Source organism: Strongylocentrotus purpuratus, unplaced genomic scaffold (assembly GCF_000002235.5).
Source record: "Strongylocentrotus purpuratus isolate Spur 01 unplaced genomic scaffold, Spur_5.0 spur5_scaffold_15, whole genome shotgun sequence".
NCBI classification, from domain to species: domain Eukaryota; kingdom Metazoa; phylum Echinodermata; class Echinoidea; order Camarodonta; family Strongylocentrotidae; genus Strongylocentrotus; species Strongylocentrotus purpuratus.
The window spans coordinates 373,860-389,908 of NW_022145600.1; the positions used below are offsets into that span (position 1 = coordinate 373,860).

A 16,049-nucleotide genomic window follows, 5' to 3' on the forward strand; every position below is an offset into this window, starting at 1 on the left:
TAATTTACCGGTACTAACCAATAATGGAAAAAGGAAGAGGTCTGGATTAAAGATTCATTAGAAAATACTCCTCATTTAATACTAGGATATATTGTTATTGGGCAACTTCAAAATCTTTTATAGCTTGTTTGTTTGTAAATTGATGTAGACTCTTAAACGTTACTGTATACTGCACTTTGCTTGTGTATCTGTGTGCATAAGAAGAGCAACTGTGCAGATATGGCCAAGCTTAGAATGACAGCCATTAGAAAGTGGTCCTTAGCGTGCTCATTCAAATAATGGATGTTGTCTTCTTCGATGCTAGAGAGGCACTTTTCAAGGGAGCTGTTTTCACTATGAATCTATCTCCTTCATATCAATCTCTCACTTCCAATGTAGCTTGAGATCCAGTCAAGTATCATCAGAATGCTTGCTGTATTTTTGGTCCATTTTTATAGCTTTAAAGAATACTGTGTTTACAGGTCGTGATGTGCTATATACAATGGCTCAAAGGAATTAAACGAAATTTGATTTCGGCAACGAATCATGAATTTAAGTCCTAAATGGTAAAGATAAAGAGAGAACAAAAATGGATTTTGGCAGTGAATAAAAATCACAATTGTAATCTTAAATTATATAGGTGAATAACACATAATGGATAAAAAGCAATTCTCATCTCAGTATAATGTTAATTCATGCAGTACAGACATTCTGAAATGATTTAAAAACATCAGTTGTAAATGTTGTAAATGAAGGAGTATTTGACAGAAAATTTGATGAATTATGATAGAATGTCTTCCATAATTAGGTATGGGTTTTTTCTGTTGAATTTATTCTTAACCATGAGCATCTATTCTGATTTCTATTGTGAAGATGAGTAGGTGGGGAAGATATTTTCTAGGCTATTTTTGCAATATCTGCAATATCCAGACCTTTAAAGCATGCATGCCTACAAGAGCCTGACTTGAGTGCAATGTTATTAGCATGGAGACACTGCTAGCTAGTAATGGCCTCTCACAGGCTCCCAGCCAAATAAATTGTTGCTCTTCTGTCTCCTGTCCTCCTACTCCTCCTCTTCATCTCATTTACATAGATATGATGGAGGAACTTGAGCACTCGTTGCATGCACAATATTTACAGTTTTTGTCCTCTTTGTGGCAGTGAATATTGAATATTGTAAACATTTATGGTCTTTCTTTTTATTAATGACATTTTGTGTTAAAGGTTTTGAAATATAGATAAACAAAACATGAATTGATTGATAAAAAATGTAAAATACATTTACAGAAAATAATATTATGGCTGAGAAAATTGATTTATTTGAGAAAAATTTATTTTCACAAAGGAACATTTCAAACATATTCTTAGATGTACAGCATGTTGTATGGATATTTGACAGGTGTTAATTACAATATACAAACAAATAGTGTTAAAATCTGTAAAACATTTCTTTAAATCCTATCACACTTTATATTAATCATCTTTTATCCCAAGTTCTTTCATGAATTTCTCACTTTTCATGAATTCTTGTTTCTTAAATTTTGTTTTAATTTAATATTTCAACTACAGTGTTGAAGGATGAGCTGTTCAATTCTAAGAAGGATATAGCTTATGCAATGGAAGAGAGAGACATCGCTCAAGATAGTCTTTCTGCTGCTTATAGTCAGCTTGGGCAACTCAAAGAACAGGTACGAATACAATCTAATTAATATATTCACTTCAGGTCAAATGAAATGTTTCTTTTGCTATATGTCTCTTTCCCTATTAAAAAAAAAAGAAGCCATTTCAGTTTTTACCTAGTTCATGTTTGTCTCTTTCCTTACAATATTCAACAAACTCCATTTTACCTTCTGCCCGTGCTTGTACTAGAGCTAGGTGTACATGTACCTTATCCTAAGAGCAATCTCAATATTCTTATAATTATTCTGTTATTGATCAAGATGCCCTGATAGCTCTGAACAGAGAAATTACTGCAAAATAACATTAATCAAAGACAACATTTTGCTCTGTTATTTGTCATAATAAATTGTACATGTACATGTATCAATCATATATTGTAGTTCTTGATAATCCATTCTCTACTGGAACTGGATGGTTCCTATATTAAACAAAGGGGTATTTGAGAATTCAATAGTTAAAGAGTTAATAGTCACAGTTTAAAGCAAACTTTATTATTTGTATTTTTCAGATGAAACAGGAGACTATTGCCCATGAGAAAACCAAAAAGGCCTTACAAGAAAGAGATAATATCATCAATCAGCTCAAGAGAGGTCAGTAGCATTTATTTCATCATTCTCTCATGTATGTGATATAAGTTCATATTTAGAATGCCAATAGAGCTCATTATTAGCTACATGATTGTACACATGAATCTAAGATTAAATTTAATGTCAACGGAACAATGCCCATTGATATGAGCGTTCATTGCAAGCTTGTATGTATGGATAATTGAAAAGAGTTAATGGCAAATTATTACTTTGAATAGATTTATATTTGTTGCAAGCATATGCCTATGATAAAACAGGTTATTTGTGACCCTTTTTTTGCAGGGGGGGGGGGGGGGGGGTGGCTTAAATCAATTGCCATGAACAGCTGTAGTTATTTTTCCATGATTAGAAACTAAACTAACTGTCATGATATGGGCTTCTTTCTAGTAATTGCAAAAAAAAATGATTTGGCATGAAATTGGAAAAATCGAATCAAATGGTTGTTATTTATTATCACACATGCTATGGTATGGTATGACATTTTAATACCTGTGATCTCTGTAGTCAATGAAACATTGATGGTGCCTGCATGTGAGTGTTAGATTGATTGTTTATATTCAAGTGACATACAGGGAGATGAATCTTGTGACTAAGCACGTCGCACCAATTAGAGATTATTGGCTGACTGCTACAGTGGCATATCATTTTGGGGGGGGGGGGGGTGGGGGGGGCACACAGGGACCACATTCCCTCTCCCTTCAAGCAACCTCCTATACTATAATGCATGCCTGTGTACAAAATTCTACATTGTTATTTTTGTTCATATCTATTTTTATCTCATCTAAGGAGTTTGTATCTAAGGGTGAGAAGCTTGAAATAGTGCAATCATCAAATGTTGAATATAATATTCATAATTATGACTACTTACTTTCATTTATTGGCATGGCTCTCTGGTATCAACATTGGTATATAATGAATTTAACAGAATGAGAAGGAATCCGCAATGACTGAAGTTAGCCTCAGAGGTTTGGTATTGTACAGTAGCATCAAATATTAAACTCCAGATGAAATTAATATTTAATTATTTAAATTTATATACTGTATTGTTTTTGTTTGTTTGTATTCTTTAGTATCCACCTTGGTGTACAATGAATTTAATGAGGTACAGAGCTTATATGAGAAGGAATCCGCCATGAGGGAACAAGCTGAACTAATGGCATCAGAGGTAATTAGCACATTTTTTAAATATATTATAACACAGAAGAATTGCTTGAGATTCTTTTGATACTGGAGTAAGCACATTTGTATGAAGCTTTATAAATGATGTTAATTCAGGCATGAGCTGCGCATCCATTTAACTGGTTTAGTATTGGTTTAGTATTGATAACCAGTTTAATTGGGATTAGCTCTTGGTTAGAATGCCTACTGTGTCTTTAATTAGAATGTAGTAGTTCATTAATTTAAAGCTTTTATTATTTCATTAGAGGTTTTTCTTTCTTTTTATTGACCATTGTAATAGTCTTATTTAAAACTTTTCATCTGCTTGTGAGTAAAGAGGTAGAGGTGAAACGTTTATCAATCATCAGTTCCTCAGTTTTCAGACAAGAAAATGATTTTGATATACCCAGTTGAATGAATACAAATTCTGAATAAAGTCAATATCTGCAGTATATCTTTGTTGTATAGAAGACATTCTATTGGTAGAATTCGAATTATATTTCTCTTAAATTGACTGTAGTCAATTTTTAAGTTGTTGTTAACAAACCTACTTTACCTCAAAGATCATGAGATACATTTAATACAGCTATACTGAAGCAAAATGTGACTGTAGTTGAGGTATTTTAACTATTTTAGACTATTTTTTGACTAGTTTGTTTTTGCATCTGTTTTTGTTTTCTAGTATTATGCAAAGAACCGGGAAGCAGATGCTTACAAGCGTCAGAGTGCGATGTTAGTAAGTGACGCTATCAGTGGAGATGATAAACTCATTCAAAGCATGTCAGAGATGGAGAACCTCACAAAGGAACTGGAAGAGGAGAAAGAGAGGCATAAACTTGAGGTATGAATAGCTTTTTCAAATAATAGCCTCAACTCTGTATTATTATGCATCAACTTATATGCAGGTACATACCCGAAATGTCACTCAACAAATGTACTTCCTGTTTTATAGAATTTTAAACTCTAAAATGTGTGAAAAGCTGCAAAATTTACTCTGTATACATCTTGTACAATTCTTCATTGAGAAATATTTTATTTAGGGGAAATTACCACAAAAACATCAAAATCCCAATTTAGACTCTCAGACTTCCTTATTTATCATCTACATGTAAAAGAGAATGATACAAGTTCATATCTTATCAGTTCAGAGCCAGAAGTGTGTTGGCTCTCTGAAAATGTGTATATGAGTTAACACCCTTCCAACTCTGAATGGATGATAGCATGTCCAGAAAGCTTGAAAGTCTTATCTGAAATGTGATTAAAATACCTTGTCTGAGTGTCTTCCAAACCACTGATGTAGACATACTCTGATTGTATAGGGTCTGGTACGTACGAGGGTTGGGTTACATGTGACTACAGCAAGCAATGATTAGTGAGTAGGTGGGTGTAAGCTAGGACAAGTAATGATTAGAGGGTAGGTAGGTGTAAGCTAGCTAGGACGGTGCTTGCTGCAATAAATCATGTACTACACATGATGGAACAGACTCGTAAATGTAAGACAGGTGCTCTCGCTCCCAGAGGAAAGATTAAGAGTGAGCTTCAGGGTATTATATCATGAGGTTTATAGGATAGAGTCTCTAATTGATTAGCAGCAGCAAACAAAGTACAGCTTGTTTGTCACAGTATACACAGATACATATGAATAGTCTGATTGTACATTCATGTACATATATCTCTGCATAATCATTTCATGGATTTATACCAATGTTTAAACAAATATATACATATATCCTTCTCATTATAGATTTGTTTAACCCCAAATAGACCTTTTTCTGATTTATTGATTTGAAAATTAGGATCCAATTATTCATATGTTAGCTTGAAATAGTTCAGAACAGATGGAGAAAATGCCATTTATCATTTTCTAAATAATTGACCAGAAAATCAAGACTCAAATATAAATATGAACAGCGTAATAGAGGTTGTAAGATTATAGGATGAGCTGAAGCTCTCTGATTCAAGTAATAACTGTCTGAATACTAAACCTGTGGTATCTCTTGGAGTTTATAGAAAATATGTGTTATGACCAAAATTGAATAGTATCCAAGAGGTTAATGTGATCAATGTTAAATGTTTGATGACAGCTGAAGAGATTACAAGATGAGCTGGAGCTGTCTGAGAATCGTGAGAAGATGGAAACCCTGGAGAACAAGCTAAGCATCGCTAAGGAAGAGAACGAGTCTCTAGAGAAGAGGGTCCAGGAACTAGATCTCAGGACTAAGGAACTGGCCTATGAACTGAAAGAAGCGCTGAGTAAACCCAGTCTTCCTAATATTCCACCTCCACCACCACCTCCACCATTGCCCGTACTTCCTAAGAATCCACTAGAGTGAGTATACTGCCCACTATGTCCAGAGATTAAAGAGTTTCCGTTGATCCACACTGATTACCAGTCCACCAACTTATCACAAAGTTACAATCATGTTTCTGTTACGTTACATTTGATATCAATTTTATTTTCAGCTGAGATGGATTCTGACTATTTAAAAAAAAAATTTACCACAACAAAATATTTTCAAAGAAATCTAAATTTCACTCATTTCACTTTTACCAATGCTGACCATTAACTTAAAATCATAAGCTCTGAAATTTCTTTATATATTGTAGTCATTTGATGTTTCTTTGATCTCACTTATAGTGTAAGATTGATCAAACCCATCTGATTGGTGGATTCTTAGTAGAGTTGTTATGGTCTAGTGGATAAATCAGCAACCTATGGATCACATTGTATGTGGTTTGAATTCCTGTCACAACTCTAATATGCTCAAAGCCAAGGGGATGTATATGTGTACAGCCATTCACTGTTAGGAAGAAATTAATAGAACCCTTGAGTACCTTACCATGGTAGCCCTGGTAAAGCCTGGTAATAATACACACGTGTACTACTTTGTATTTAAGTGAAGGAGAGGTTTATTTTAAACAGTAGCTGTTCTACTTAAAGGCATATGTTCTTGTTATGTTGTTTTTTCTGTTGTCAATACAATCATTGTCTTTATTTTTGTTTTTATTGTTATTTGTTTTGATAGAATGCTGCAGAAGATCATTAAAAGAAGAAATCACAACAAAAAGACAGAAACCGGAGTAGATGGTAGTAAGTATTCCATTCCCCCTATTATTGTTAATATTCCTATAGGTCCTTCAAAAACCAGGGTCATTAAACATTTCATAGATGTGTTTAAACTATCAGAATAAATAAATATATTTGTTATTTTTGTTTTTCCCTTGGGCGACAGACAGGTTTGACTGTAATACCTTTAACATGCATGTTTATTAACAGTTTGGTCTGTTTTATGTTTTATTTCTGAAGGAAATTTGGATTGTTATCAGAAGCAGTTTGAGACAGCTATGCAGGATATGATTTCCAGGATTAAGAAAGGTCAGATTGCTCTGAAACCAGTCAGCAAACCTAGCAGAGAGGACGAACCAAGAGACCCAAGATCATCACAGTCTATCAAGAGAACACACGCAGTACAAGAACTGGATAATATATTGGTTAGTAATGACCAACGCACTCGATCTCTTCATAATTTGACAGGATTTCATATTGGTTATATCATTGATTCATCTTTGTAATGAATTATGGATTATATTCAACTAAAACTTCAAAGATATCAAAGTATGATTCTTTTGAATGCCGGAATGAGAAGCAGTTCTAAGAATATATTGATGTATTTATACATTTAAAAAAAAAAAAAAAATCATTTATCAATATCTTTTTGGGAAGAGGGGGGCTTGGACTTGAGGGTGCTTTGGAAAGCTTAGGATTCTTGCATTCATTTTGTTGATGTACCTTGTGAATAGAATAGAATGAAATGAGATATTCTTTCAGTATCCTTTAAATCATATTCTGAAAAATGGGTTATTATTTTTATTCTGGAGTAGAAGTGCATCTCTTTAAATAGTCTCTAATTAAGAGAATGCCAGATATGGAGTGGTGACCTACTGAATATTCAATTCAAAATGCAAGTTTGATATACTTGAATGCCGATCAAGAAACAGTTTGCATATGGTGTAGATTTTCTTGTACATTGATATATTTATAATTTAAACCCGGTCCCAAGTCATATACACCTTTTATTGATAATTTGAGTGTTAAAAATCTATTTATAGTTAAAGGACAAAAGTGAAGTAATGTTAAAAGAAATATAAATAAGGCCTGTAAACCTTAAAAATGGATAATCTCTTTTTTGTTGCAGGTAACTTTGAAGAACAAGAATAAAAACAGACCCAGAATACCCCTACCAAAAGGATCAACACAGACAGAAGCAGACCCACAGTTAATGAAAATGCTGCAAAAAAGAAAGGAACGCTCAAAGGAACCTCCTGCAACAAGTAATTAATATTCATCCTTCTTACATTCATCTAATACTCTCATATTCTTCATTCCTACAGGTATTTAGGTCTTCATGATTTTAATACAATCTATTTATCTGTACAACAGAGCTACTAACTTATGAGTAGATCTAGATTGAACTGTTCAAGGGCCCTTTGTAAAACCGTAACAATTTTAGGGGTCCGCACTTCAATTTTGGATGCCCTTGTACCCCAGGTGCCTGTTAGTGTTGAGTGCTGGGTACTTACCGGTATGTACAAGTATAACATACTCATGGATACCTTTGAAGAGGAAGGTAGGAAATTGCAATAATCATGAATATATATCTATATTTTATCTCTCAAACGATAGAACCTTTGAGAACATGAAGCTTTATATGTCATACAGGTAGCTACTAACCCTAGATGTACATTTATTCCATTCCATCTCTTCATATACTCATGTAAGGAACCTTCACTGAACATATATGCAATGTGCAGGATATAACTCATTTCAGTGGTAGCTGATACTATTTTATTTGTAATATAGCACTTTTGTACTTGTCATAAACTAATATGCAATAATGCGATATACATAATTCATTCACTCATTATGGTTTATTAGACGAAACTTCAATGGCGGCCATTCAAGGCTGATTTGATGAGGTGTACAGTATACAAAACTGTAAAAATTGACAACTGACAATTACAAGTAATACAAAATCAAAATCAAATATAATAAGTCTATTGGAGGATATGTGGAAGTAAATTATAAGGCATACACCATCAGGTCATCATGTTACAACTGTCGTCAAGACCTCACAGCTTACCAAACCTATACAGGCAAACAATATCTTATAACTCATTTGAGATGCACGTAGATAAGGTACAAGTTCATCAAAAGTAAACACAAGTCAGTGCGTACTAGTATTAAAGCATTTTTAGAATTTACTGATTTTTGTTATAGACGTTCTAGAATTTTGTTATCAACTGCCTTATGTTTCATTTTGTAGACTTTATGTTTTACGATTTTGTGTTTATGTTGAACCCAGCCATGTTATTTAGTTTTAAAAATTGCAAAAGATTAGAATAAAAATGGCTGTATTTCCCTATTTTATATGAAACAAAAATCCTATTTTTGTTGAAATGGCTTAAATGTTTGTAGATGAGCCTTGTCTTCTTTAAAAAAAAAAGTTACACAACTTATTATTTGTGACATGATAAAAACTGTATTGCCAATATAATGAAGTTAAACTTCTTCAGAAGATGTGATATGAATAGTCTGTATAAAAAGATGAAGCATTAAGCACAGTAGAATACATGTCTAAACATTGATTGTTGTTTCCCAACAGGTGCGAGACCATCCCCACAACCCACAGCTTATAAACGCTCTAGTCCAAGGTAGAAACCTCTTTCAGATTAAATGTGAAAGCATCTAGTTGCTTGTTGTGCTTGCTCTCTTTGGGGTCATACCGTAGTCATGCTTTCAAATATGCACTTTCTCAAGACAGAAATGTCCTTCAGATTGTATGTGAACATCTCAGATTGCTTGCTGTCTGTGCCGTCTTCCATTTTTTGGGGTGTGTTTTAAATGAGCTCTTCCTCAAGATAAAAACATCTTTTAGATGTGACTGTGTCTAGTTGCTTGCTATCGTTTCTTACTTTTGTTTCATACTGCTTGCTCTACAAGTACATCATACAGTGCAACTTTTATGTGTAATGAAAATCATTAAAAAAAAATCTCTCTTGCATCACTATCCTAATTGAAAATAGTTCATTTTAGATATATTTCTGATTGGTGAGTATACCCAGACTTTAGTTTTTAATATTAATAAATAATAATGATAGTGGCTACTTGTATAGCGCACAGGTCCACCTTTCGGTGCTCATGGTGCTTAATGGATTAGTAACACTCATGATATAATATCAAGGCAGTTTGTTATAGATTGATGGTATGTAAAGATTAGGATGATTGAAAAATAGCTGTTTACTTGTATATTTAAAGGCAGTAACAGTTAGCAACAGAAATTATTAATATTTCATCATGTTCATTTTTGATAACGAAGACCTGCTTGAGATGTTTTAACTTGAAAATATGAACATAAAATAAAATTGATATGTCCATGCTGATAGATTTCTACATGATTTCTTAATAGCTTCAAATGACTTCATGCTAATAGATATCTTGGATTTTAGACATGTCTTTCTGACGTCACATGCTTTTTTAGTTGGTTCACATGCATCATGTGATTGTTATGTGAGACTGCTGTTTGTGTTTGAATGTCAGATGTCATCTCAATAGTGCATTGTGGTCAATGTAGCATCTTGATATGCATGCATGTATCTATGTAGAAGTAGGAAGTATATATGTTCATTCATCTCTTGTATCAAAGCAGGAGCGGATCCAGGATTTGCTTCTTTTTTTTAAAACTTGGCACAAGAACAAGGAGAGGTTTTAAAAGGACTTACGATCAATTTTGATCAGTCACAACTCTTTTCTAATCATTGCTTGGTGTTCTATGTACTCTTGTATATTCTTCGCTTTTCATTTCATCTGTATATCTTAACAAGTAATTAAACAGTGTCACAGAACGCATATATTTCAATTAAATAGGCTTTGAAGAGCTAGGTACTCAGATTTTGAGACGTTGTTGCAGTTGATATCAAGTTCTTCCAAATGGATCTACAGAAGCATGACAGTTTGTTTATTTTCATGTATTATTCAGTTGGCATGTGTATGTGATTGGCAACGAACATCTACGGTAATAATGAGATTTCCTGGTAAAAAAACAAACACATCTATTCCATTATAATACACCAAGCAGAAGCAAGTTGACATTTTCTGAACAAAGTTTTTTCAAACAGTCTTTTAAAATTACATAAAGAAAGATGAAAGCTTTACATACTGTATACATGTACCCCTAACTATAAGTACCATCAAACCAACAATCGTAGTGGCCACCTGTATACAGTGGTCACTAACATGTATATTATCTCAGAAGAATTATTTGAATAGTTCCTTGAAGGTAGGGGTTTTCATGGTGGTGGGGATACAGGTTTACAGTGTATATTGATTTAGAACCTGTCTAGAAAGGCCACCAATCTACAAGTACATGTAGAGCAGTTACTCTGTTTCTTTTGAGTGACCTTGGTAGACAGGTTTGATTGTATTTGGCCTTGGAGCCACAGTTAATAACTGATTTATCTCTTTGTTACTAAACAGATCTTTAACCTGCAGTACTAGTCTAGACAGTGGTATTCCACCGAATAGGACAACCATCGTGCCTCCCGTGGCTCCTAAGAGATCCCCTCTTACCTCCACTACCAGTGATCCATCACCCCCTATACCAGAACCACCTATACCAGAACCAATCTATAGCACCGTACATCAAGAAGATAGTCCTCCCTCAACCCCCTCCTCTACGCTATCCTCCATCATCTCCTCATCATCTCAAGAGATTGAGATTCAGAACAACCCAGCTTTCATCCATGATAGCGGTGATGAGCGTTACGCTTCAGCGGACTTCATCCCACCACCACCGGACTCCTCCTCTGCCGCTGCGCATCACAATGGAGCCTCTAGGGCCAAGTTTACCGTCAACAATGTCTTTGGAGAATCAGGAGACTACTCCTTGGTAGAAGAGAGGCAGGAGAGACCAGTGCCATCGCCACGGCGACAACCATCTCTTCCCAAGGAGGAACCAGAGCCTTATTACAGTGAGGTCAATAACCTGTAAGATTAATCAACCTTGTTACCCAGGTAATTAGTCATGTGACTATACTGATGAATTATGATTTACATCTATTATTCCATATATATACAAGTGATGGACTGATGATATAAGTGCTTATATCTGAAATTTGAATGTATTAAGGTGACCAAAAAGAGCTCCACTTTCAATGGAGGGAGGTAAAGCCAAGTCCCTAAAATGTTTTATAATATCTTTTTTTACCTCATGGAGGAGTTATAATATTAAAATAATAATTGTATCATGTTTGATTATGGTGCATTTTTATGTAGTTGTACTAGAAAAAGCTCTTTGGGCGTAATATATCAAGTGTATTTATGTATATTTTCTTGCAATGTATAGACTCGTTATTCAAAAATGTAGGTAAATACTAGCCTTTTATAAATTCTTACTACATAATATGCCTACCTGATGTGATTTATATGTGTTCATTTAATCTATGACTATGGTTAGAGAGACAGTAAAGTGCATGGTAGCAGAGCGTATTCAAAATACATATCGCTAGAAACACTTACTGGTATAAAGTAGTATTCCATTATTGCATCAGATATACAGGATTTGGTTAACTTTGTTATATTCAATTCTTTCATTACTGTGCTTATAATTCCTTTTATATAAAATAGAGTTTTGAAGCAAAGTATAAAACTGGACATCTAATTGTTCAAAAGAAGTTTTATTGTTTTTGAAGAAGCTATTCATGATTATCAGCTAAGACCATAGTGACTATAATTCGTCGCGAAATATAAATTAATATTTATTGTGCACCTTGCTGGCTAGCGTTCACGTCATGAGCCCTCTCCGGTCCTCCAAGACCATGTCAATCCTGCTACCACATCACAAACCATTTTCACTTATAAATTTGGAAACAGTGGTGTGGTGACTAAAAATGATAATAATGCACCTTGCTTGCAACATTTTTAGACAAAGGCTTTAAATTTTGTAGATTGGATACTTTTGTGCAAGAAAGTCACCCATGCCAAACAATAGTCAACTCAATTAAGACAGTCCCATCATCTGCTAATGAGTTTTCTATACCGGTACACTTCATCTTAATACCAATAAATGTAAGACCAACAATCAAGATTTCAAGGTATTGAACTCAAAGATCCAAGCACTGTTTTGGTCAAGAAATATAAACCAGTATAAAACAGCTAGAAGGTTGAAATGAAAAGGAATCCTTGGGGGGAAAAAGTACCAAAAATTTGCTTATCGGTAGTATTCTTAATATGGTACATGTGGCATAGATTTTGTATTTTTAAAGATGCTACAATTTGTTTTACTGATATGCGAATCATTGAACATTCATGTAGCCCCTTTTTTATTTATAGATAAAGTGGTGTGTGAAATTAAATCAGTCTTTCTTATACAAATTGGAACCTGAAATATTGGTAATATTGCCCATTCCATTAGCCATTGACATTGTGCATGATAAAGACCGAGTTGATTTGTGCAATATGATAGATTTTATCCCATTTATTACAGAGATTTTCGGCTTTGAACATAGAATAACTTCATTCACAAATGTTTGCTTCAACTCAAACAGCTAGTATTTCATTGTAGATAATATGAATTGATCCATAATGCTACTTACATGATACTTAATTAAGTTGATTTGTAATTCATTATTTACCTTGAAGTCTTGTATTAGCATAAAAGCTTTGATAAGTATAGACTTTCTATTAGCACATGTTTAATACAACATGAAAAATTACATTGAAATTTTCTTCCATCAACATTATATTTTATGTGGAATGTTAGAAGGTTGGATGAAAATTTAGCATACATCCATTTCAAAATACCTGAAAAACACAACGCAAAATTTAATAGAAAGATGTTGGCCACAGGTTGTTCTCGTCTTCTTTTGTGAGCATGTAGAAAATGCAGAATGAAACATGGCAGAAGTAATCTACAAATTGAGTACCTATTCTATTTTGAAACTGAATACATGAAAAGAAAATAGTTTTCATGCTTTATTTGCCTTGTTGTGCACTCTGTCCCGTAAACAATGAAATAGAAGTAACTCGTATCGTTTGAAATCACGAGACAATTTATGTACCTAGATGCAGCATTCCATTGCACACAGGAATCAATTGGTCTGTGTATTAAGCCAATGGGTATTAGAAAATTCAATAGTCATTGGATTAATTAGTTAGAATGCAGGAATCTTTTTAATCAGAATATGAAATAATGTATTTTATGAAGCAGAGATTGTATTAGTGTATATACATGTATAAATGATCTGTATGATATGTAATTAATGTGAGCACATTTTGTCTACTAAGGTCACTTTGTGAAGAGTATTATGTTTGATATTTTGAAAGAGTATGTGTAATTTATCTGTGTTTATCTTCAATGAATACACCAGTGCAGAATTTCGAGCACATATTCACTTAAACAGGCATGTAGTGAAATATACATGTATGTATGTTTTTAATGTAGCATTTAGATCCAGTCAAATGAGAATAACATATCTTTATGTTCAATTTAAATCCAACTTTAAATCTAGGACAAAACATTGTGAAAAGGCACCATATTACTTTTTATTTTGAATGAAAGGAAAAAGAAATGCCAAATTTGTCATTGGTGTAAGAGATTTTATTGTACATGTATGTGTAGGATGACCCAGCTTTAATCGAGGCGAAAAATCCTGATATAGGCATTATTTAATTCAAAATGATTTTATATTTTATCTCTTCCTCCCCCTCTCTCTCTCTCATTGTCTATCAATCCATCCAAGTTAGCCTTCATTTGTAATTTGGTGAAGGAAAGAAATATAAAGTAATGTAATTGCTTAACCCTGGAATAAATACACTAGTGTATGAATGTATTCTGTTACTGATGAAGTCAAACTGAGTAACGGCAGTGTGATATGTAAGAGAGTAAATCTAGGTAAGTTAACGAGGAGGTTAAGAAGTGTCCTAACAAATAAATGAAATGAATAGTTCCAACTAAAGTTTTCTCTCAGTTGAAGTAATTTCTATGATCAAAGTATTATAACTTGGTTTCTTTCATTTTGTGGTAATATGTATTTGATATGCAATGAATATGGTTGCTAACAAAATGCTGCATCACTTCACCTAAATTTTGTACAAATCCAAACTGTGTATGATAGATCGTAATGGTGTGAAACGTGATCAGAATATTGCAATTCAATGCTAGGTTATTAGGCAAGGGAGAAGAAAATCAATGCTTTTTATACTAATGCTTTAAAAGCCATTACAAAATATATTTGTTTTGTTGTTTTTGCTTCTTGTTTTGATTTAATCAGATTAGACCAGTGTAGTTTTCAGGTTGGAACAAAATCATGTATATTTGCTCAGAATATTAGCAAGTCATTAAATGTACATGTACATAATAATGGGCATGGATGTGATACATGTAACATAGCTACATTTCATTAGCTTTCTGTTTTAAAGAATTTTTCATATACCTGTGGGTATATGGAATAATACTGCTCATGTGGATCTTAGTTCATTGAAATGATTGTCAAAACAAAAACAAGAACAGCAAAATTCACCCCAAAAAATCTGCTATAGATTCAGGCAAGACACATGTATGGTAATGTCTGCCAAGGCAAGAAAGGTGTCAACTTGTATACAGTGAGTTAATCTCCTGGCTCTCAGCTTACAGTACATTGACTTTAATAGGGCTCTACATGACTGGCAATGTGGAGATATAAAACAAAAACATCAAAATTACATTTAAAAAATCTGTTGTAGATATTTCTGTTTCCCTGGCTAGAAATATACCCCAATTATTATCATTATATGTTATTCAGTTATTCACCAGATAATCATATCTTCTGCCGAGGCCAGGAGCTTAATTACAGGGAGATAATGTTCCGACTCTAAGCAAATAATACTAATTAGGGCTTTACATGTCTGGGTACACTAATTAATTCCTGATAGATTTGAGATATTAATATGTTTATATAGCAGATTATTCACATATATGTATATTATTTGTATAATGGGTTAATATATTTTTAACGGAATATGTTATTATTTGCAATTATCATGCAATGTATCTAATATAATTAAACCAAAATATATTGATTTATTATTATATGTTATTTTAGGTCTTGTGATAATTCTGTGTTTGGCACACGGCTTGGTGGAATGCTAACATGTTTCGTGACTATTCAGATTAAGAAAAATACTTTGGAAAAGGGAGGGGGGTAAGGATGCCCATATGAAAGCTTGCTGATTCAACACTTTTATCATCATCTTAAACTACGATATTTTTTTTGTTCTGCTCTGTTAACGGACATGCAAAAAATGTGAACAAAACAACTCGAGCATAATTATACTATCATGCCATTATATGGTGATGGTATATGTAAAAACCACAAGTTAGTTTTCTTTTGCAATTTGAAACACTTTTTTAAAAATAAATTCTGTAATTTGTGTTGCCTTTTAAGCAAATGTTTTAACAATTAGAGTACCCTGTAGCTTTTATACCCTCTTTTTTTACAAGCAATTTATGAGCACTTTTATATTCAAAGGTTATACAGGCAGAATGTATTATCTCCTTTAAAGAATTTATGTTTAAGCCTTTATCTTTTGCTTTATATTAAAATTCATTG

General features: G+C 33.3%; 1 protein-coding gene across 1 annotated transcript in view; it reads left to right on the top strand.

Moving 5' to 3' along the window:
* LOC100889247 (shootin-1) overlaps window positions 1-15,846 on the top strand; it is a 31,213-nt gene extending 15,367 nt beyond the window's left edge. Inside the window, exons 3-12 of the mRNA XM_011664401.2 lie at window positions 1,549-1,667; window positions 2,168-2,249; window positions 3,317-3,411; window positions 4,087-4,245; window positions 5,489-5,733; window positions 6,431-6,495; window positions 6,712-6,896; window positions 7,601-7,736; window positions 9,068-9,116; window positions 10,939-15,846. Coding sequence (XP_011662703.1) covers window positions 1,549-1,667; window positions 2,168-2,249; window positions 3,317-3,411; window positions 4,087-4,245; window positions 5,489-5,733; window positions 6,431-6,495; window positions 6,712-6,896; window positions 7,601-7,736; window positions 9,068-9,116; window positions 10,939-11,452 — 1,649 coding nt within the window. The 3' untranslated portion in view covers window positions 11,453-15,846. The remainder of the gene's footprint in view (window positions 1-1,548; window positions 1,668-2,167; window positions 2,250-3,316; window positions 3,412-4,086; window positions 4,246-5,488; window positions 5,734-6,430; window positions 6,496-6,711; window positions 6,897-7,600; window positions 7,737-9,067; window positions 9,117-10,938) is intronic.
* The last annotated feature ends 203 nt before the right edge of the window (window positions 15,847-16,049 follow it).